Here is a 23,113-nt window from a genome sequence, read left to right as displayed (position 1 = left end):
TGACAGACTTTTGGAAAATAAAAAAGAAATAGAAGAGGTTTATTTCACCTTCACATGGTGTCTTTCTCATGCAGAGTTCAGATTTCCACATTTGTATCCCTTTAAAGGATTTGATATGCAGGAAAAGAAGAAAGGACGATGGTAAACATTTCATCTTAGAGACACCTACAGACCACCATATTCCAGAATAAACAGGGGCTTAAAGCTTACCTTTGACTGATGTGTTAGGTGGAGGGCCTTCCATTCGCAAGTTCCATGGAGGGTCCCCTTGGTTAGCAAAGTCCCTCATTTTCAGATAGCTAATTGTAAGTCGAATGATGGATGCCTTGTCGAGCTGGCTAGTGATGGCTGCAGGAAGAGGCAACAACTTGGCCAATTCATAGAACTCAAAATTTTCTTTTCCCCGGCGGGACCGAGCGGCATCTCGGGATTTCTCCTTTCTCAATGCTTGTAAACTGCAATCAAAGGAGTGAAAAAGTGTTCTTTAGAACATGTTCTTCTGACATCAGATAGGAACTGTTTCCTTTTTATTTCCTTTCTTCCCTCTGCAAAAATCTGCCAAAATCTTCTTCCAAACTCTAGGACCACAGTAAAATAAATTCTAGACCATGTCCCCTAAAACCACAAATTCTACCTCTGACCTTAGATACCATAGACTTACGTGCAATGAATAAAATTAGGTTTTTTCCCTCTATTTGGTCATGCATTGAGACATATTCTGTGCTTCTAAGACCTAAGAGTTACAGGTGAAGTTTGATGTTACCAGCTATAAGCAACTGGAAAGATGAGGCTAGTATTCATATACCTAGTCTCAGGATACTGATTTTGTTCATTTAGCTGTTATCACTATGGAATCTTAAGCTATCAGAAGCACCCATTTTTAAAAATGTATTTCAATTATAATCTTGGGGAACAAAGGGTAAACATCACATTTTAGTTGTTGATTCTGTGAATTGTGTTCATGTGCTTCCAGTCCTCAATAAGGATCACGACCTTTAGTCAGATAAAGAAAACATCCCACTGAAAATGAAGATTTCAATGCAGCTTTATAAATGCGCTGGTAATTGGCTGTTAAGAGAAAACTTTAGTTCTTTACTAATGAATATACATTAGTAGATGGATAGATTCCCTAAGATACTTGAGAATAAAATACATTGCCCAGAAAAGTCAAACTTTAAGATAATATAAATTTGATGTCAAAAGATAAAGCCTTGTGTGGGTTATTAAAATTTATCAACGTTATAGACACTATTACTTCACAGAAGATGCAACAGGTGGGATCCAGCATTTTCCTTTAACTATTCATGTGCATTTCTGTTTGAAGTTTGTTCACATTGCTGAGGGCAGAATCTGGCACACCTGAAGTTGTGTTTGAGCATCTGACAGAATTCCACCTATTCTGAATTGTTCTGTTTTATGCCTGACAAGAAATAAAACCCAAATCAGACCCTGATGATAAGTAATTGGCCAATATTTACAGTATCAAGGTGCTATTAAAATCATTTGTAAGTATCATTGCAAGGAACTCTGAAGGCATTTTAAAATCTTTGAATCTAGCTTTCTGGTTTCCCATTATAAAATAACAAGAAAGAGAGAAACAAGCAAGGAAGCAAGACCAGAGCAATAGATCAAAATGAGTTCAGCAATATGATTCCAATTTCAGTTAGTATAATATGGACAATAACACTTCATATTACATTATAGCACACCTGATGTTTTTCATGGTAGAAACACTGTATTTATTGCAGATACTTAGAATATCTTATTGAGTATCCACATAATTTAAGTAATGCCATCACACTCCGGTCAAATGTTTGCAAAGCCAATATCCCACCAGTTTCACTCTATTAATAAAATATTCTAGAGACACCTGGGTGGCTCAGTCAGTTAAGTGTCTCCCCTTCGGCTCAGGTCATAATCCCAGGGTCCTGGATTGATTCCCACATCACGCTCCCTGCTCAGCAAGGAGCCTGTTTCTCCCTCTGCCTGTGCCCACCCCCTGCCCCCCACTTGTACTCTCGTGCTCTTTCTGTCTCTCCCTCTCTCTCATGTGCATCATGTCAATTGATGTCTCAAGTGTTAACCTCAGGCAGAAACATCACTGATTTACATGGAAGAAGCATGGTAATGCCATTAATTTCCCCAAATCCTGGCTGACCTTCATGCAATTTTATAAATAGTCAATCCTGACTTGTTGAAAATTATGTAAATAAAGTGAAAGATGCCTTAAAATCTGACAAACTTTGAGTATAACCAAGATCTAAAGTTATCATCTTAGGATAAAAGAACCATTCATACCCTCCCTTTATATAGTAAAGGCAATCTATCTAACACCATTTAGGTCAGCTGTGCTGAAAGAACTATGGCCTTTGACATGTTTTCTCTACCCCTTGTAGAGTGCGGTGGTTCAAGTTCAGTGCTTTGCTCTCTTTGTGTTCCTGTAATCAAACAGTACTGCAAAAGGTAGGCTAAATGTACAATTTTCGTTGTTGTTGCTGTTCAGTAAGTGACTATGATGGAGCTCTAGAGAAGAGGTAATAAACTCAAGGGCTCCCCAGGTTAAGGCAGGGAATGTCAATGAGTGAAGATGCCTGATGGCCACTGTGGGGACCTGAAGGACAGGCAAAGGGACAGCATGCACAGTTCCAGCTGACTGCTGTTCTAGAGGAAAGCATACCTACTATTGCCAGATTTCCAGTGTTGCTCTTTCTAGAGAACAAAATCTGAATTTTCATATGGCATTTCCAATTTTATGTTATGTTTTAATTTTATTTTAACTAATTAAAGTTTTAAAAAATAATACAAGCCTAATCAAACATGTCATTTGGTCAATAAATGAGCAGGGATGAATTTTACAGTCAGGTAAGAATTTGGGAGGACAATTTTGAAGGTAGTTTTACATGGATATTACATGTAACCTTCCCTTGATACATGCAGCCCAAAGAATCTCAAATGGGTTCATTTGTCATCTAATTAATATTACCAACATTCATACTAGGAATTTCTCTGTTCAAATGAAGCAAGTAGAAGATTAGGCCATTATTCTGAAATTTATATTAATGCATAGGCTTATCCATATTTTAAGGAAAAAAAAACCAAAAAACAAAACTAAGTCTATAGGGAAGGAGGTAAGCAAAGCCCAAGATCACACAGAGCAATTCAATGGGCTCCAAAGGGTAGGCAGAGGAGAAATGGCTTCCTATTTCCACTCCAGGAAGGCAATAACATGGACACTAATTCCTCTGCATACCTTGCCTAACCAAACTCTTGCCTAACCTAACTCTGACACTTGATTTATCTAGAGTACCTCCAAGTATGGGGCGCCTGGGTGGCTCAGTGGATTAAGTGTCTGCTTTTGGTTCCAGCCATGATCTTGGAGTCCTGGGATCGATCCCCACATCGGGCTCCCTGCTCAGTGGGGAGTCTGCTTCTCTCTCTGCCCCTCACCCCACTCTTGTGTTTTCTCTCTCTCAAATAAACTTTAAAAATAAATAAACGAACCAACAAACAAGCAAATCGCTGGGCAGGACTTACTTCAAGTGTTCCTGACCTACCTTCTTGTTGCTTCTTTCCTCTCCACCCCCCAATTTTTTTTTTTTTTTTAAATACTCTAAAACTCTGTGTTACCCGACTGGAGTAATTGTCTTGCCCGTTATCTTATTAATGACGGTTTCCATGACTCCACCATCACAACATTATACAGACACCACAGCTCAGAAGAGTTTCAGAATAACAGTGCTGTGTCTAAAATAAGTAGTAATTGGTTTTGAGGACAATAGCAATAAAATACAGTCAAAAAATTATAAAGGTTATAGAAAGACTAATAGAAGAGATTAAGCTAAAGACCTTAAGGCAATGCCACAGATTGTGGATTAAGCTTAAACCTGTTTTTGCGGAGTAGAACCCAGTTGTAATTAATACTCAAATTCAATTAAGGACTACATTAAAACTTAAAATAAACGGTGTATTTGTCCATTCTGTCCTAAACCAAAAATTATCACTGTATTTGGAGAATACCAAAGAAAGAATGGAATGGTTGTACATGAATAAAATGATAAGTGCTGGGGTGCTTGGGTAGCTCAGCTGGTTAAGTGTCTTGCTCTTGGTTTTGGCTCAGATCATGATCTCATCAGACTTTTGAGAGGGAACCCTGGGACCCACTCCTGCTCCTCACGGAGTCTGCTTAGGATTCTCCCTCTGTGCCTTCCCTCATTTGCACACACGCACTCTCTCTCTCTCTAAAATAAATAAAAGTATTTTTAAAAAATGTTATGGTGTTGCTCTCTGCCACATAAAAAGTGATTAACTCTCAGATCAACAATAAGTTACTCCCGGGGTCCAAACTCTCCACTGCTCTGATGTTCGTCCACCTAGTCTTTGGATAACTACAAAAAAGAGACTCTTCCTTACTCCTCGGTAGATCAAAATTTCAAATGTCTGATGACAGTATTTTCATCCTCATCAGTAGTTACCACAACCAACAAAACAACAAAGTCAACAATCTCAAAAGACACACACACATGTATTTTCAATTTATCTATTTAGAAATAAATCTAGAAGTCATATGTAAAATTATGTATATGTTTTGGGGAAGATAGTAAACAATTTTCAGAATCTCCAAAGGGCTTCTTCACAAACAAAAGGTTAATGATCTAATATCTAGAATTTCCTCTCATAAAACTTAAAAAGTTGGTTCTCCGACACTTCATCATTAATGTCACCGTAATTAACTCTCCTTAACAACCATCCCTGGTTAAAATAACATTAATGTATGTTTCTGCTTAACACCTGGCAACAAATTTTTACATGTTTCTGAAGTTATACCTTTAAGCATAGACAATAAGTAATCAAAAAAATTACTAGTAATGAAGATTTAGGAGTCAACCCTTATTGAAAGTAATTTTTTTTATTAATTGAAATGATTTCAATTTTTTTTTCTTTTAAGATTTTTATTCATTTATTTGTTAGAAAGAGAGAACACAAGCAGGGGTAGCAGCAGGCAGAGAGAGAAGCAGGCTCCCTGCTGAGCAATAGTCCAATGAGGGACTCGATTTCAGGACCCTGGGATCATGACCTGGGCAGACACTTAACGAAATGAGCCACGCAGATGTCCCTGAATGTAATTCTTTTAATCCTGTCATATATTTTAACTTCCTTGGCAAGTTACGTGTTTTGTGGAAAGAGTCCTGATGAAGGAATTATAAGATCCATGCTGGTCATTCATAGGCATGCCACAGGCATAACAAATTTCATCCTCAATTTTATCATTTTACAACATGAGGATGGTAAACAACTCTCCTGGGACCAATACAATGACTCATATGATAATTTCCATGTAGTATATGGTAAATATGAAACTTCTAAAACAATTCTAGATTTTAAAAATTAAGATAGTTTGTAAACTCTAAATGCAGTAGACTCCACTTTAGAGTTTTACAACAAAGAAAAATTTTAAGAAGTTAAAAACATTTAGGAATGTTGAAAATAGTCAATCCATCCTTAAACTTCTTGGAAGCCACAGGGGTTAGTAGCGTGGGCTCTGCAGCCAGACTGTGGGTATTCATACCATCATACTATCTTGGCAACCTTATCTAGGTCTCTCAACCTCTTTTAGCCTCGATTTCCTCATCTGGAAAATGGACATGATTATATTCCTACTTCATAGTACTCGTGAGTAATTGAGCTAAGACATGTAAAGTGAAAAATGCCTGTCATATGGTAAACAGTATCTAAGTAATAACTACAATTATAATAATTATAAAACTTCTTTGGGAGGAAAAAGCCCAATTGTCTGAATCCTAATGCCATATCTGATTACCACCCTTTTTCTCCATAATTCTTGGAAATTTTATTTGACCAATCTTTTTTTATACCATCTTTTTTCCCCCCTGAGTCTAGGTACAGCATCTATAATATGCTTCCTTCATTCATACTCTCAAACTCCCTTCTCCATTGCCAATTATGATCTTCATTTTGGTAAATTTAATTTCCCATGTAGTGACATGTAGATGTCTAACCAAGGGGAATAAAATCAAAGACCCAAATTTAACTTGGTGACAACCTTCAGACTGCCTATTTATTAAAATCCTTTCCTGTTCTCTCAAATCATGATTATCACTTAAGTTCTCTTTGATGCCTCTCTCACATGTCTTCCACATTAGCAGAGGGTAGAGGTTAAATGCTATGGGTTGTGGAGACACATCTGTATCTGAATCCTGGTTCTAGAACTTAACTGATTATATAGACTTGAGCAATTTATTTAACTTTCTGCCTCAGTGTCTTTCATCTGTGAAATGGGATAATACTATCTGTATCAAAAGGTTCTTGTTGAGATAGAAAACAACAAATATTGGAGAGGATGTGGAGAAAGGAGAGCCTTCTTATACTGTTGGTGGGAATTCAACTTGGTATAGCCCCTTGGAAAACAGTATAGATTCTTCAATAAATTAAAAATAGAGCTACCCTATGACCTGGCAATTGCACTATTAGGTATTTACTCCAAAGATACAGATGTAGTGAAAAGAAGGGCCATATGTGCCCTAATGTTCATAGCAGCAGTGACCACAATAGTCAAACTGTGGAAAGAGCCGAGATGCCCTTCAACTGATGAATGGATAAAGATGTGGTCCATATGCACAATGGAATATTACTCAACCATCAGAAAGGATGAATACCCAGCTTTTGTATCAACATGGATGGGACTGGGGAGATTATGCTAAGTGAAATAAGTCAAGCAGAGAAAGTCAATTATCATATGGTTTCACTTACTTGTGGAACATAAGGAATAACATGGAGGACATGGGGAGAAGGAAAGGAAAAGTGAATGGGAGGAAATCAGAGGGGGAGATGAATCATGACAGATTGTGGACTCCAAGAAACAAACTGAAGGTTTTAAAGGGAAGGGGAATGGAAGGATGGGTGAGCCTGGTGATGGGTATTAAGGAGGGCATGTATTGCATGGGGCACTGGGTGTTATATGTAAACAAAGAATCTTGGAACATTACAGCAAAAACTAATGGTGTATTGTATGGTGACTAACATAACACACACACACACACACACACAAATAATACAAAAGGTTGTTGGGCGTCTGAGTGGCTCAATCATTAAACATCTGCCTTCAGCTCAGGTTATGATCCCAGGGTCCTGGGATAGAGCCCCACATCAGGCTCCTGCTCAGCAGGAAGCCACTCCTCCCTCTCCTGCTCCCCCTGCTTGTGTTCCTGCTCTCACTATCTCTCTGTCAAATAAATAAATAAAACCTTTTAAAAAAAGGTTCTTGTTGAAATTAAATGCGTTTATTCTTATAAAATATTTCAATGATTCCTGACATAGAGTAATGCTATATAACATATATTAAATGAAAACCTAAACTAATTTCACACTGATTGTTCTATGGTTTGAAGTCCACAATACTCATTTAAGAAATACACACTGTTCTCACCAGTATGATTTCTAGTCACTGTTTCTGTCAGATCACATTGCATACTTAAAGCAAAATAAACTTTACTGCAAAGATACTGATTTTTCATTAGCGTCTTCCTTACGCCTAGAGTCTGTTGTATACTACAGATATATTTAATGAGTTTTCAAATAAAACATATTCCATTAACAAATGATTCAAGATTCATAAATCAATGATTTTCTTACTAGGAGTAATAAGTGACCATTTTTTATTTCACTAAAGTAGAAAAAAATTTCATTCAATTACAAGGCAAGCAACTGTGTGTGTGTGTGTGTGTGTGTGTGTGTGTGTGTATATATGAACATCTGAACACTTGTTAAGGGAATGAATTACTCAGGAGAACTGTGAAAACTTCTGTAAAAAAAACTTCATAATTGCAATGAATATTATTTGGCCGAATCATCTTATGAGTACTCCTGGCAGAAAGGTGATCTTTCAAAACCTCACAAAAATAGAAATTCTCCTTGATGTCAGACAAAACCCCAAATCCAGGACCATGGAGAGCTCACCCACACTGCCTGGGAAATGGGCGATGGCAGCACTTGGGGCTTTAGCTTTGATGAAAGTGGGGTGGGGGGCAAGGCCAAACAACGAAATTCTATTTGAGACAGAAACAAGCAAAAGATAACAACAGGGTGAAAAAAAAAAAAGTAAAAAGTTAAAGAACAGGCACTGTCACTATCACAAAGCCAATATTATGAAATTGACTCAGTATTTGCGATCTCTCTGAAGCTGCCACGGAACTGGATAAAGATGTCAATTATTTATTAGGCCACTTGCCCATGGTGGCAAAAAACAGATAACTTCGCACTTGATGACTCATTAAATTAAAAGAGGTAAGTTATCCTTTGTGGCTTATCAAATTTAGCTTTGCAAAATTGATTACTTTGATCTCCTACTTAGCAGAAATAGTTATGATGATTATGGAAACAATATAGCTGGAGATCTACAGAGGATAACAAAGAGCAACATAATTGTCACAGAGGAACAACAAAAGTAAGCCAACTTCAATGTTTCTTCCCCTCCGATGACTTCTTCATAGTTAGACGTTTACCAGCTCTTCTCATATAACTTATAATCATGTGAACTAGCTCTTGATAAGGACATCATTAGAGTCACACTATGTCTATGTGAACATCCTCTCTCTCAGCCTCAGTTTGAACACCTTCATGTAAACTTTTAGAATACAATAACCCATCTCTGTAAAAGATCACAGCAGATTTGGGTCCTCTAACTGGAGGAGAAAGAAAAGGTAGAGTCAGAACCGCTTTAAATTTTGCCTTTTTAAAGTACTTCTGAGGAGGCAGAAAGGCAGGTTTTTATGGATTTTCCTACTTGTTTTGCTTAGGAGAACCCAACACTACAGACTTCTATTTATCAATTAATCTGGCATACAGCCTCAAAGGAAGAAGGTCGACCTGCATTAAAAATGCAGCCATCAAAAATTCATCAAAGGTTTCAGCATTTTAACTCATGAACCTTTGAACACCTGCATACTTGTCAGATCTCTGGTCATAGTTAAAGGTGAAATCTATAGTTACTCCAGTACCTAACTCCTGCCCTGACATGAGCAGAATGAGGAGGATTCCCAGGGAAAAAGTAAAGATTCTATAAGCACTGCTTGCCCTTCTTTCATTACTTTCAATAAAACGGCCCAATACACATTGGCATCACATAGAGCTCAAAGTCAATCAAATCAACCTACTGCAAAGAAAAAAAAAATCTTTCAAGAGTATTTTTGCCTCGTGACTGTAAATATCGGCTTTCTCACAAGGCAATATAATTGAGAAATGCATAAACAGCTATGATCTAGTAGGATTATACACTACATAGCTCACAAATTGGAGTCTTTTAGTGCTCTCCAAGAAAAGGTAATAATTTCTGAAACCCTCCTTTAATGTGTGAAGGAAAGAGTAGAGTACATGCTGGAAGTTAAAACTGGAACCTTCAAGTTCAAGGTAAGAACTCTGCTGCTTAACTAATGCACTGCTCATAGCTGTCATCATTAATTTATGTTAGCCTCTGTAAACATCAAGAGTATAATAGGCCAATTTCACAACTAAATATAGATGCACATTTTGCCCTTATATAAATGGCAGATTGCTGCTGTAGATCATCACGGCAGCAACACGTCAGTAAAAAGATGCACTGTTTGATGGTCCGATGCTCACACAATATATAAAACCAGTTGTAATGGTTGTTTGGAAGCAAAGTGTAACATAGCAGCAAAATTTCATTTGTTCCACAAACTCAGGATATATTAAGCTCGGCTGACAAAGACTGTTTGATGTGCTAAATCAGTTTGACCTTCATTCTTGCTTTATTTTTCTCATTTAACATGTGAAATAACCATTATTTTTCCCCATGTGAGAAAATATCATGAAATCGATGGCTTTAAAAAAAAAGTGTCCAAAACATCTGCAACTGCTAACATTTCATAAAGTATCAAAATGAAGACGCATCCTTAAAATTTTTTTAACTAAGATAGACTCTGATTGAATAATCATGACCCATTTTTGACTTGTAGGAAAATAGATCAAAAGAGTAATTAGAGCCATTCAGCTGAGTGCCTTCCCTCATCTTCAGAAAATGCCTTGTGTATGTTTGAACTTAATAATTAAATTAATTGGTTTTAGCCAATGAGAGTTTTTATTCTTAACACTTTAAATAAGAGGATTTAATTCCAGAATGAGTCATTAGAATAGTAATAAAGAACGCTGAGAGGTCTGCACAATCCTTTTCAACCAATGTTCACCTTGATTCAAATAATCCCTGAATGAACCACAGCAAGACCAAACTATTCATTGTATGCTTTGGTGTCTGCCAAAAACCTCATGAATCAAAGTGTTTTGTTCTTCATTTTCCCCCCAGAACTTTAAGCTGTACAACTGGCAGTTCCATAATAATGGAAAAACTGTGGCTTTATCAAGTAATTTCTCTCCACCCAATAAAGAGCACTTTACCTTGGAGCAACTTGTATATTTCACACCTTAAATTTCTATTTACCAAATCAGCTAATCACTTCACAATTGAACTCAGAACAAAAAAAAAAAAAAATTATCAATTAAAGTGGTTGAAACTCCTGCAAATTATCATTTAGGAATGAAGTAATTGCTTTCATCAGGGCAGAAAAGCCCGCCAGAACAGAAATGTCACTTTAGATTAGTGTTCTCACTCCTGAAGCTATGGATGACACAGCTGATATAAGACTAAATGCCAAGACCAATCAATTGCTTTTGTGGCTCTGCTCTGAGCTGCTGTAAAAGGGGCCATTTTCTAGGATCTACTCTTCATTATAGTAAATGCTATCTCCTTGGTAACATAATTCCATTTCTCATAAATTCTGTCTGAGAGCATTGTCCTAACAATGGATGTTTGTGGAAAAGAATGCTGTTGGTTTAATGCACAGAATTAAGTGTGAATGGCTGTCAAACTGCTATAGTTTACTAGTTCTTACACATAAATTGTGTCTTATACATTAAAAAGAATTCTTAGGGAGAAATGAATGTCCTAAACAAGGGTAGGATATTGTACGCGAAGGCTCCATGCTACCGGTTTAGGATTTTGACGATTCTAGTATTTATCTGTCTTATACATTCAGTCAGTCAGCTCACACCCAAGGTGGGTGAACACTTCACTTACTTTCGCAGCAGCGTAGTTTGCAAATGCAAAACCTCAGAAGCAAATATGGACTCATTAGGCAACTGCATGCGATTTGTGAATAGCCACAACTGTGTTAAAAGAAGGAAAAAAAAAAAAAAAAGTGTTCTTTGAGCCGAGCCCTTCCTGGAAAGCATCCAGATCTTAATTTGTATTGTTCGTCCTCCTGAAGTTACAAGAATCTGGATTGCAGCCTCCAATTAAAAGGAAATTGAAGAAGCTAATATAGTGAGAAAGCAGCAATTCCCTGCCCTGTTCTCTTCAGGTCTGAAGTTTAGAAAGAGATTCAGGATCACGGGTCTTTGCCCGACATGGGATGAAGGCTTTCTCATCCTGGTGAGCACACATGTGTAACTTCCATTAACAGTAACAGGAGTCGTGAGCACACATTGAGAGGAAAGTCTGCTGCTAAATATTTGAAAGGGTCAGAGCGTCTCTGCTGAAAGGCAGAATGAAAGGGAACGATGGGCACCCTGTGACTGCAGGACATTTTACTGACCACGCGAAGGGCAATTGCTGGAATTGCTACCACTCCATGGAGCCGCAGTACTATTTCCAGAGTTATCAGTAGCAGGAAAGTTTGCATGATGTTTCTGCTTTGAGATTATTCAGTATCCCCAAAGAACAGCGCGAACCTTAGCGTAATAATAAAAGCAGACACATTTGAATGCTTTCTCTATTTTGGCCACACTCCAAAGATTTTAAATATCATCTCATTTAATTCATGGTTGCCAGTATCAGCCATAAAGGGGAAAAAGGTTACAGTAACCATGGAAGACAATCTCTGGACACTATGGATGCTGAAAAACAGGGTTGCTTTGAGCCCCTCTTTTGGGGGCCCCTGCATGGGTTTTGTACTTCCCCTCAAACTTGCCACATCCTTCACCCCAAAACTAGGTTTTTTAAAAGATTTATTTTAGAGCTCAAGTGCAAAGTCAGAGGAGGGGAAGAAGACACCGAGGGGGAGGGAGAAGGACAGAAGCAGACACCCAACTGAGCATAGAGCCTGATGCCATGTGGGGTTCTGCCCCAGGGCCCCGAGATCATGACCTGAGCTGAAATCAAGAGTTGGACACTTCACCTGCCTGAGCCAGCCTGATACCCCTAACACTAGGAGATTTCTTGTCTCAGGGAACGGCTTTCCCCAGATCTTGGACTTCGGGTGCTAAAGCAGGACAATCATGGGCAAACCAGGACAGCTGGTCACCCCAGAAGCATTACTGTCTCTGTCTCACAGATAAGAAGATCAAAGCACAGAGAGGAAAAGTCACTTGGCTGGAGCCAGTGAGGGCTGTAGCGGGAATTTGAACCCTGGGAAGATGACTCATGTAAGGCCCTTCCAGCCCCACAGTGTATTGCCTCTATAAGAATAAAGTCCTCACGATATCCCCTTTCCTGATCATATTTATAGGACAATTAAGTCACTGACCAAGTTTTCCTTAATTTACAATCACCTATATAAATCGTATAAGTATTATGAAAACATTAATTTCTTAAGGAAATATCCAACAAAACCCTGTTTTTCAGGCTTACCAACATTGCAATTTGAAGTAGATAGATCCGCTGTTAATTGCTATAAGTCCCACACTAAATTGCTTTGGAATTCAAATTCAAATGACCTTTTCTAGAGGGAAAATTCACTTTTTCCTTTAATTTTCTTTAAGTGTGATTTCAAACACTTTTGAAAGCACAACTAAGTGGAAGAAAGCTTTTGAAAACTTTCAAGCGTGATAGGAGAAACTTGGAAAGGAGAAAGCATGCTTTGACAAGTTTGAAGATCTTTAAGTATGAAAAATGAAAGTTATGGTCATGTGAACACTGCAAACAGCACATGCTTTTACTTGACATCAATGAACACACCATTATATTGTAACTCCCTACATTCCTTTGTGAAATAGAGATAATTAAGTAAAAAGGGTCACCCTTTCTTTAAACACTACAATGGAGAAAACAGGTCTTAAGGAGACTATATATTCTATCTCCTACTTATTGCTTAAGACATATTTTTATTTACTCTTTCATCAAGATTCCCCAAAGCACAGCATATGGTTTCCAGGGATGTAAATTGTCACAATTTCTGGAGAACACTTTGGCAAATACATATCCAAAGGATTAAAAATTTGTCTCTTTTTGAACAAAGCTAAGGATGTGAATATATTGCTAAGAGAATATTCACTGTCTTTTTGATAAACTTTGGAAACCTATTATGGAGTATTCAAGAGCTTGAACACGGATGTTGAAACAAAATCTCCGATGGCTTGGAAAATTTTTCTTTACAATATAGCAAGCAATCAAAGACAGTTTATAAAGCAGCAAGTATAGTAGGATCAAACAATGGCTGCTGTATATCTATATAGGGGGGTATCAGATAAAATACATCCAAATCTAGATTAATTCCCATAAACCAAAATAATAAGATTGGTTGTTTTGACGTGGTAGAAATTACTAATGGAGGAGGTGGAGAGAACTCTAATTTCTGAAGTATCTTTAAGAAGATGTATTTTTATATAAAAATTACTTTATAAAAATAACTTATTCTGGGGCAAATAATACATTATAAGTTAATAAAAATAATTAACGAAATTTTTTTTTAAAAATTTAAAAATAACTTATTTTTTGGAGTCCAAGTTGAACCCCAGAAGTGCCCTGATGCTCAAAGGTATTTTTCATTTAATAAAGGTTTACCTGATAGTGCTATCAAATGTCAGCCTGTCACCACTTGTCATAAGAGAAGGGTCTAAATATTTGGAGAAAATGCTTGGCTTGTTCATTTGTCTATAAGAAAATGCTTAGCTGAAATTGGCAAAGCCGAATGAGGTCTTCATTCCCTCCTAAGTTATCCCCCACTTGTCTCCAACCAAAAGACTGAGTCCATTAGCCACACAGCCCAGGGTACCCCAACCCCAAAAGCAGTGCTTTACTCAGTATACACTATGCCAGCTGCTTGGCTGGAGATGTGGTTGTGTTACCACGTAGTGACTGGCTTGGTTAGTGAGGGCAAACTTCGATTCTTACCCAGGAAACAACAAACATACAAAATAATGGAAAGGGCTTCCTGAAGCACATTCTCTGTTCCTAACTCAAGTCTAGGGTAAGAAGCTGCTCCGAAGGCTATTTTGAGATCATCCAGCTCTGTAACACTGACCAACCCGTTATAACCAGGGTCATTCATTGTTTTTCCATTGATTGCTGTACCTCACACTTCTAATGGGTTTTGGTCCTTGGTGATAGGTGGCTCTGTGTTATTAGAGGACAGACATGCAGGATTCCAAACGTTATTATGTGCCAGGAGTTCCCTATAATTTGAGGGGTCACGATCCCTCACCAAGAGGCTGTAGGAAGTGGGACAACATAGAAAATGCCTGTTTATTTCCAGGCTTCCATCACTCAATCAGAAACCAAGTCCTCCATGGATCCTACATTCTTTTGAGAAAACTTGATAAATGTTTAGTCCTCCCCTAAAAATATGACTTGGAGGAAATACATGTCAGTTTTTCTGAGCCAAATCAGATTACATAATGAGATGATAAAGATAAGTAACATATCGAGGTAGGATATCGAGGTAGGAGAGGTTTAAAATACATAAAATCAGAATAAAGTAATTAGGCACATTTTCTTCATGAGTTTGCAGGCTGCTCATGGAAAAACCAAAGGTTCTATCATGTTATGTGTATGCGGGAAACTAAAAAGACCCAGCTATCTCATTAATTGAAAGTCAGCACTGAATTTCCTGATTCTGAACAAATCATTACCATAACTTTAATAGTAATATGAATCCAAACTGTTGCTAGCAAATTCTCAGATGCAGGAAAGCACTGGGGGGGGGGGCTTATAAACTGATACAGAAGAGCCTCGTTAACAGAAATGGGGCAATGAAAGCCAGAGCTTTCCTCAATTGGCCCCTTACATAAAGCCTCCATAAAGAACCCTAGTATCTGAATCTAGAAGACACCAAAAATGAAAACACAGAAAATGTGTAACCCACGGTTGAGCACTCCCTCCCTGACCTTTAGGCCTCATATAGTCTTTGACCACATGGAATATCCATTTTGACCAAAATAGATATTCTGCTCCCCTTTTCCTCACCTCCCAGCACTGTACAGGAGCCCGTTCGTAAATTTCCCATCTATCTTCTCCTTGTATTTCATTTCATTTTTTTGGGCTGAGATATTCATCTTACGGCGTTTTCCCTCAAGGTCTCCTTCTAAGTTATTAGCCAACAAAAGATCACTGAGTCTTCAGTCTCACTTCTGAAAACAGCAGTGTTTCTCAACAGCACAGTTAGGAAGATCGTGTACAGATCAAGGAGCCACCAAGAGCAGCGGGGGCAACTTTGTCATGTTCTCACGGTTGAGGACATGACTCACTTTCCAAACACATGCATGTGCATGCACACACAGACCCACACACTCACAAACACACCACTGTCATTAAGGTATTAAGTTATCTATGTGACTGCCTCTAGCTATGACTTCTCCAATTACTCATCACTTTCCAAATTCTTAGAGGTGAAATTTGAGCATTACGAGCTCAATTACTCAATATGCCATGATTATCCTTCAAATTCTGTTTCTTTCCCCTCACTTTGTCTGTTAGTTTCTTTCTATACAATTTCCCTCATTTGACTTAGTCATATCTTATCTAAGAAAACTCACATATCCAAGAAGAGTAGTTTTGTTTGTTTGTTTGTTTGGTTAGTTGGTCTTATGAATTATGAATCTGGCACAAGTATATTTACATCAGGGGTCACAAACTTAAATACCTGCAGGACGTGACAAAATTATACAAATTAATAGGGAGGACTAAGTATAAGAGAGCAATGCAAACCTGACAATGGCAACTGGATTTCATTGTTGAACAGATAACAGGGAGTGGTGGGGACTATGACAAACTGGAGAGTACATACCCAGACAACAGGGGGCATTCATTATTCAGGGAAAAACAAACATAAACAAGCAAAAAATATTGCTAGTAGATGGGAATATGGACCCAAAGTTGCCAGGGCTTCCTTTTTAGCAGTAGTTGGAAAACTAGGGCTTTTTTTTTAAATGTAAAATCTTTCATTTTCTAAAAATATAAGCATCTCATTTAAAAAAATGGAACTCTTTGCAGGCTCCTATGGGCCTCATTTGGCCTGTGGCATTTAGCAAACAGTGGTTTAATGCCATTAGTAACCTTTCCTGAGAGTAAGATGTAATTACTGGGTATATAAGGTGTAGGATATGAAGATATGTAGCAGTCAGGTGACACTGAAGAAATCAGAAAGAGGCATAAAATGAACGGACATGAGGAAAGTTAAATTTGGAAGAAACTAATTATTAAAGTGATTTTCCTAAGTGCTCAAATTTCTGCTCTTTCTTTATTCTGTTTTATAAATTTCCAAAAAAATAATCTGGAAAAATTAGATAGCATTAGATAGACTATTCCATAGGATTTAAGGTATATGTGTGTATGGGTCCATTTACAGCATGTAAGTTTCAAGCATTTAATAACAACTAAAAGTTCAATCAGTTCACCGTGATAGCATCCTGTGCAAAAAAATTTTTAATAAAAATTAAAATAGCCCTTTTTACAATGAGTCATTAGCGTGCAGTCCCTGAAAAATTAGTGATTAAATTATGGTAATGATTTCTTAAAAGGACATGCTAAATAAGACTTTGTTGTTATTAAGTTTTGGTTAAGAAACTGTCCTGCTATGTATGTCCTCAAAAAGTATTTGTTGAAAGATAATTATGCTGATGATCTAAATGTCCTTAGAAGTCATGATTAAAATTAGTAAACAAAGACATCCAGTAATAGTGCTACTGAAATTAAATTTACCCAGTAAATCAATAGTTGGAATGGTATTACAGTGAAGAAGGAAGGGAAAGAGGGAAGAAACACAGATATTACCCCCTCCCCTCCAAACCTGGATACTAATAAATTCTTCCCTGCCAAAGCTATTTAAATCTTGAACAACAACCTCATGCCCTTTCTACACTCTAGAAAGGGTGCTGTAGAGACCACCAAACTGAGTCAAGAAGGAGAAAGAGAAGTCAAGAGCCTGTCTAGCCTCCTTTGTTAACCATAGACAGTCTTACTCAGAATATCAAATCACCATACAGCCTTCCCACAAATCAGGTAGACATACAACAATAAGGAATCAGAGAACCGGGGTGTCCTGGGTGGCTCAGTGGGTTAAGCCTCTGCCTTCGGCTCAGGTCATGATCTCAGGGTCCTGGGATCGAGCCCCGCATCAGGCTCTCTGCTCAGCAGTGAGCTTGCTTCCCCCTCTCTCTGCCTGCCTCTGCCTACTTGTGATCTCTCTCTCTCTCTCTGTCAAATAAATAAATAAAATCTTAAAAAAAAAAAAAAAAAAGGAATCAGAGAACCATTCCTAAGGGGATATCCTAGATCTTCACATAATTGTATCCCTTTGCTAATTCTGTGTGTTTATGTGTAATCAGAAATATAAAAAAGTGGACAAAGCCAATGCTCCAAAGAGAACACATAAAAGATCACAGAGAAAAGGATTTAACCTGGCAGGGCAATTACAAATTAAGATGAGATACTAAATCCTTATAAATTTCAGAATGACTGAGTATGACAGCCATCTAGAGAGGCCTTCTGAAATTCTACAAAGTTCTGGAACCTCTGTTTTCCTACAGCTGAATCTCCTCTGCTTCTGGATATGGGTTTTTATGTTTTGTGGGGTTTTTTGCCTTATTTGTATTAAGTGTGTTTACACAGTGTGTGCATCTGCTTTGCTTATTGGGGCAGCTGTGGCCTCTTCCTTTCCTTGTGGCTACATGCTCCTAGTCTCTGTCAGTGTCCTTTCCCCTCTGGGGTAAAGGCTGACAGCTCAAGTGGAAGGGACAGCCATCATCTCTTTATGTAGAGTCTGTTGCTTTATGAAATTGATCAGAATGGCACATTCTAGTCAATTTCACTCAGAGCAGGTGGAAGCAAGAGACATCCCTATGTAAAAGTCAGGCACCGCTTTTCATCTACAGCTTCCAAAACTGATTGTACAGTAGATCTCCACTGAAGAAGCAAACACACACATACACACATAGTCAGCTGACGTGCATCCTAGGGCAGACATGGAACAATTTGTGCACAACCCCCTCCCCGCCCCTTGCCTATGCGATACAGTAAGGAATGGTGTATGCTTGACTGTAGGCTATCATTTTATTGATAGACTCTGATGACATTATAAAATCCATAAGAGCAAAGAGCAAGTGATTTGCTCATGTCACTAGAAATCCAAAACAAAATTACAGCTTTCATTTAGAAGCCTTTTTGGAAACTTTTTTTTTTAAATCAGTCATGATGCATGGTTATCAATAACTGTATTTGGACCATGATGACAAGAGAGGGGGTAAAAACATCAAGCCAAAGCCTATAGAGAAAATAACCCCAAACTCTTCAAGCTCACAAGGACAACTCCTGATTTTACAAAATTCTATACAAATTGTGATAGAGATGGCAAGCAGAAAATGAGAGCAAATTTGACTGATTTCATCAAGATTTCTGTAAATATTCATTTACATGCTACTATGTGCTAAATGTAGATTTAGATCTTTACACATAAAACCAACTTCAGATCTTTTATAGCGTACTTTACCAACATACTTGTATAAACGCCTGGACAATTCGCGTATAAAAAGCAGGAGTAAAGAGAAGAATCTCTCTTTCCTTCATGTCAATATGTTCCATTTTCACGCGAGCTCAACAGGTATTGTGTCCTCATATGGGCATCATAAACGTGGTTAAGGGGCCTCTATCTTCTGAAGATCCACCCATCAATGCACTTTCAAAGCATCACTTTAACAGACCCTTAAGTGGGGTGAAGGTCATTTGGAAATGTCTATGTAAGGAAATCCTACTAGTCCCAAGAAAGAGGGAGTTCTGGATGAGAAGTCAAGTTCCTCTCCTCTCTGTGTTTGGAGTAACTTGCATTCCTAGGCAGAAGAAGCCTAACCGAGCCATCCAAGACAGGTTGATCCCAGCAGTTACATCATGCTAACCGTGGGAGGTCCTGGATGGAACCAGTACATTTATCACAGTGACTTGCATGCAATTCTAGACTAAAGCAATTGAAAGATGGGTCATCTGGAAAACAAGTAGAGTTACTTGGGTAGGTACAGGTGGTTCACATAAGGAAGCTGTTCAATATAAGGAAAAATAGAACATCACAATCAAAAACTGATCTATAAGTAGTGAGACCTGGGTTCTGGGCCAACCTTGGTCACTATTAACTGTATGATTTAGATAAGACACTTAATTTCTCTAGCTCTGTGTTTTGTCACTGGAAAAACAAAGAGATTGCTCTCCAGTACATCTTTCCCCTTCAAGATCCTATTTTCCCTTAAGTGTTTGTCACATAACATTAATGATCTATTCGGGGAGATGTCTAAAGTGCACTGAAGTTATAGCCCATTTTCCTACAGTTTTAAAGTAGTGTGTCCTCCTGCATCCCCACTTCTCACCTGTTAGTATGTAATACAGTCACAGAGCCTCCAAGGAGGAAATATGCAACCTTACTCTTATATAGTGTTCTGTGAAATTTCATGGTTATTAAACTCATAGATGGTACACAAAAACTGTCCTAACTGAAATTTCTGATTAATAACAATGAAATAGTCTTATCACCACTTTCCCAAAAGAAAATCTGGGTCTCCCCAGAACTGACAAAGCAGATCATAGAAGAGTTACCCTTGAGTAATGAGTAATAATGAGTATCGGCTGACTAAGTAGAGAAGCATGGGGTTAATATAAGAGTTATACCTCTGTTTTAAACATAAATTAAACCCCTTTCCCATTGGTGGGTGGGAGAGGTTCCAATGATGGCAAAATTTACCTTTGTAAAGCATATGAGTTTACCCTCTGTGCATAGTATAATACCCTGGAACATTCCTACAGAATGTCAACCATCTGGATCAAACCATCAAACAACACATGTTGGTTGCTATCTACTAACATCAGGCCAAACCCAAATCAATCAATAATCTATATTTTGTGAACACCAGCATTTCTAGCATAGCACAGACACAAATGCAATACTCCTATCTGTCTCCAAGGTGAGGTGAGTTAAACGGACAAGTATTATAAAGAGTGATATTTACACTGTTTTTCAACCTGTTCCCGGGGCTGACTCCACAATTCTTCCAAAACAGGATTAGATTTCAGGAGACGGTATGATCTGCAACTGACCTGAAAGCAACCACATACCACCCCCAACACTTTATTAAGCCAATGGAAATAACCCTGGTCAAAGTGGCAATACCACCACCACCATTTCTCCATGTAGCTCATGCCTTTTGACTTGCTCAGAGGTATGTGACTATTGGAATCACATCAGAATGCATTATTCTTTCATTGACACATAAATCTGATTTGTTGTTAATAATACTTACTGCACCTACAAACAACATAGGCAGGTCCCAGTGTGCCATGTCTGAAATTACTTTAAGCACTACATAAAAACAGCAAGCCCTATGAGCCACATGTTAAATAAAAATTAAATCTCCTTTCAGCTGAAATGTGTAGAGAATTTTTAATATGATAAACAATGTTACATTAACTTCACTTGAACTTTTGCAGGTTGGCAAAGCACGTTTTGAGTAGCTTATGGTCTTGATTGGTTAGTGAGTGATATTGAGCTCAAAGTTTGAGAAAGCCCCAAGCCATTAGTATTGTGCATTTGAGGTGAATGAAGGTATAAGCTTAGATGGGCTAGACTAAGAGAAAGAAAGAAGCACCTTTACAAAGAGCTATTATACCTGATAGGCTCCATACAAGACAGTTGAAATGTGAGCTTCAGTATTCAAAATAGAAAGGATACAATCATATGTCTGGTTAACTTACAGGAAATAGTTCCAGAGACAATTTTACACTAACTACAGTGATTTGGGCAATTTTTTAAAATAATACCAGCCAATTTCTCTCCATTATACTCTGCTGGCAGAAAATAAAACATTTTTCTTTGAAATGATTGCCTTTGGTTTTGTTAAATCATGCATTCTGTCAACATGTGGTCACCATTTTTACATGATCTTTCTGCTTCCCTAGAAAAGAATGAATTCACAGTCTGAACCCTGATATAAATATGTAATCTTGCAACGGTTAAGGCTTCTTCGATTACTACAAAATGAAGAGATAAGAAATAGATGTAGTATCAAAAGAAATGAAACAACAACAACAACAAAAAATAGATGGTGATGCCCAAATAAGTAGAAAGCTCCGATTCTTGCATCCACTCCCCAACGCTAAATGAAGCAAAGGCCCACGGTGACCATTTTTCTTACCGGAATACAAAGAGATTGTGTGAAGTCCCTGATTTTAAAGCGCTAATATCTGAAAACAAATGTGAAAGCCCTATTTATGTCCAGAGAGATGTTCTAGCAACTTGGCTGTAGCTAGCAAAAGGTTAGGAGAGCAGAGGTGGTAATGAAGTCTTAGAAGAAGAAACATCTTGTTATTGAAGACTTTGGGGCTGGAATTATAACATGCCTGGGCTGTAACTGCTTCTACTTGCTGTGTCATCCTCTGGGACGAAGATCCTTATCTTCATCATGCAGCCTGCACATTTTTAAAGCTAAATTATTTTTTTCAAAGACTGGAGATATTTGCTTTGTTGCTGCCCCTCTGGGCCTTTGTTTTTTGATACAGTGAGAACATAGCTCTTTTTAAGATCAGCACTACAACTTTGCCTACTTTAGTAGCTGGGATTTTCTAGAGTGTGCATTCAGAAAGCATCCTTGACAGTGCTGTTTACTTGACACAATTGCTTGAGTATATACTACATCTCAAGCTTTTATAGTAAAAAAAAAAAAGTTTATTCTAAGAAAAACTGAGATACTTCAAATGAATAAAGAGTAAAAATTTCCAGATACATTTTAAATTGAGTAAAAAAAAAAAAATGAAGGACCAAAACAAAGTGGTAATTTTCATATATGAAGGAGATGGCAAAGGAGAAGATTCTAATATGAGGAAAGGTAGTAGCAACTTGATCAGACTTAAAATATGTATTTTAAGGTTATAAGCATAGGAAACCCTCATCTGTTCCCTTCCCTCTGGACAGTTAACATGTGAAGTTAAAATGTAGACCACAGAGGACACATTTAAAAAGAACTTCTACCGCTGAGTAGCAAATGGGATTTAGGTAAGATTTCAACTGAGGGAGAGAATGGGTTGCGTCTCAGGAGTATGATGACCGTGTAAAGAGGACAGAGACATTCATGCTACTTCTTTGTCAAGGTAAAACTCAAGTTACTAGAACCCAGTTGGAACTTTCAACTAATCAGAATGATTTTCATATTCTTGACTTCACAGGTGGAGAAAACACAAAGAATCACCAATAGCAACAAATGGCTACGATTTTTTTTTTCCATTAACTACAAGCTCTCAGACGTTCTGTAAAGAGAACACACATTAACCCCCATTTCCTGAACTGTCCATATCTCCATTCTATAATGCCTGACTTGGTTCAGAAAAAAAAAAGAATGAACTGAGTCTTGGCAAACATGTGAATAATCAAGAAAAGACTTAGTTTCTATGTAGATTGCATTCTCATCAATGCATTGGGACATAAAGATTCCTAGAAAGCAGCAGAGAAGAGAGAGGGGGCAGTAAAGGGTCAGAACCTTAAGCATGTGCTTTCTTGTCCCAGGGCCTCATTTTTCTCATTTGTAAGGTATCTTGTCTCTCCGCCCACTAAGTTCCAAAATTCTTTGGAATCCAAGAATTTTGCCAAAGGGATTGCAACAAAAATACTTTGCCTAATTCAGGACCAACTAAAATGTCACTATGTGAGATGTCATATTTACTCATCAGGCATGTGATAACAATATAGGCATCACTTGCAAGAAGGGCTTCCAAAGGCCTAACCATTGCGTAGTTGGCACGTTCTGGCAAGATCCACCTGTCAGCATCCATTCTGGGGTCAGTGCCCAGGCTAAACCACCTTTAAATATCTGAACTCATATGCAGATCTCCAGGCTGCCT

The 23,113-nt window shown here is 37.9% G+C and overlaps 1 protein-coding gene across 1 annotated transcript in view; it reads right to left on the bottom strand.

Moving 5' to 3' along the window:
- Window positions 1–23,113, bottom strand: part of LOC116861944 (neuronal PAS domain-containing protein 3-like) — a 411,248-nt gene that overhangs the window by 150,323 nt on the left and 237,812 nt on the right. The window contains exons 2-3 of the mRNA XM_032848879.1: window positions 211–455; window positions 49–99 (exon numbers count right to left, since the gene is read on the bottom strand). Of these exons, the coding sequence (XP_032704770.1) occupies window positions 49–99; window positions 211–455 (296 nt within the window). The remainder of the gene's footprint in view (window positions 1–48; window positions 100–210; window positions 456–23,113) is intronic.

This window comes from Lontra canadensis, unplaced genomic scaffold (assembly GCF_010015895.1).
Source record: "Lontra canadensis isolate GAN:19392208 unplaced genomic scaffold, GSC_riverotter_1.0 scaffold213, whole genome shotgun sequence".
In the NCBI taxonomy this organism is placed as follows: domain Eukaryota; kingdom Metazoa; phylum Chordata; class Mammalia; order Carnivora; family Mustelidae; genus Lontra; species Lontra canadensis.
This window is presented reverse-complemented; position numbering and strand designations above follow the sequence as displayed.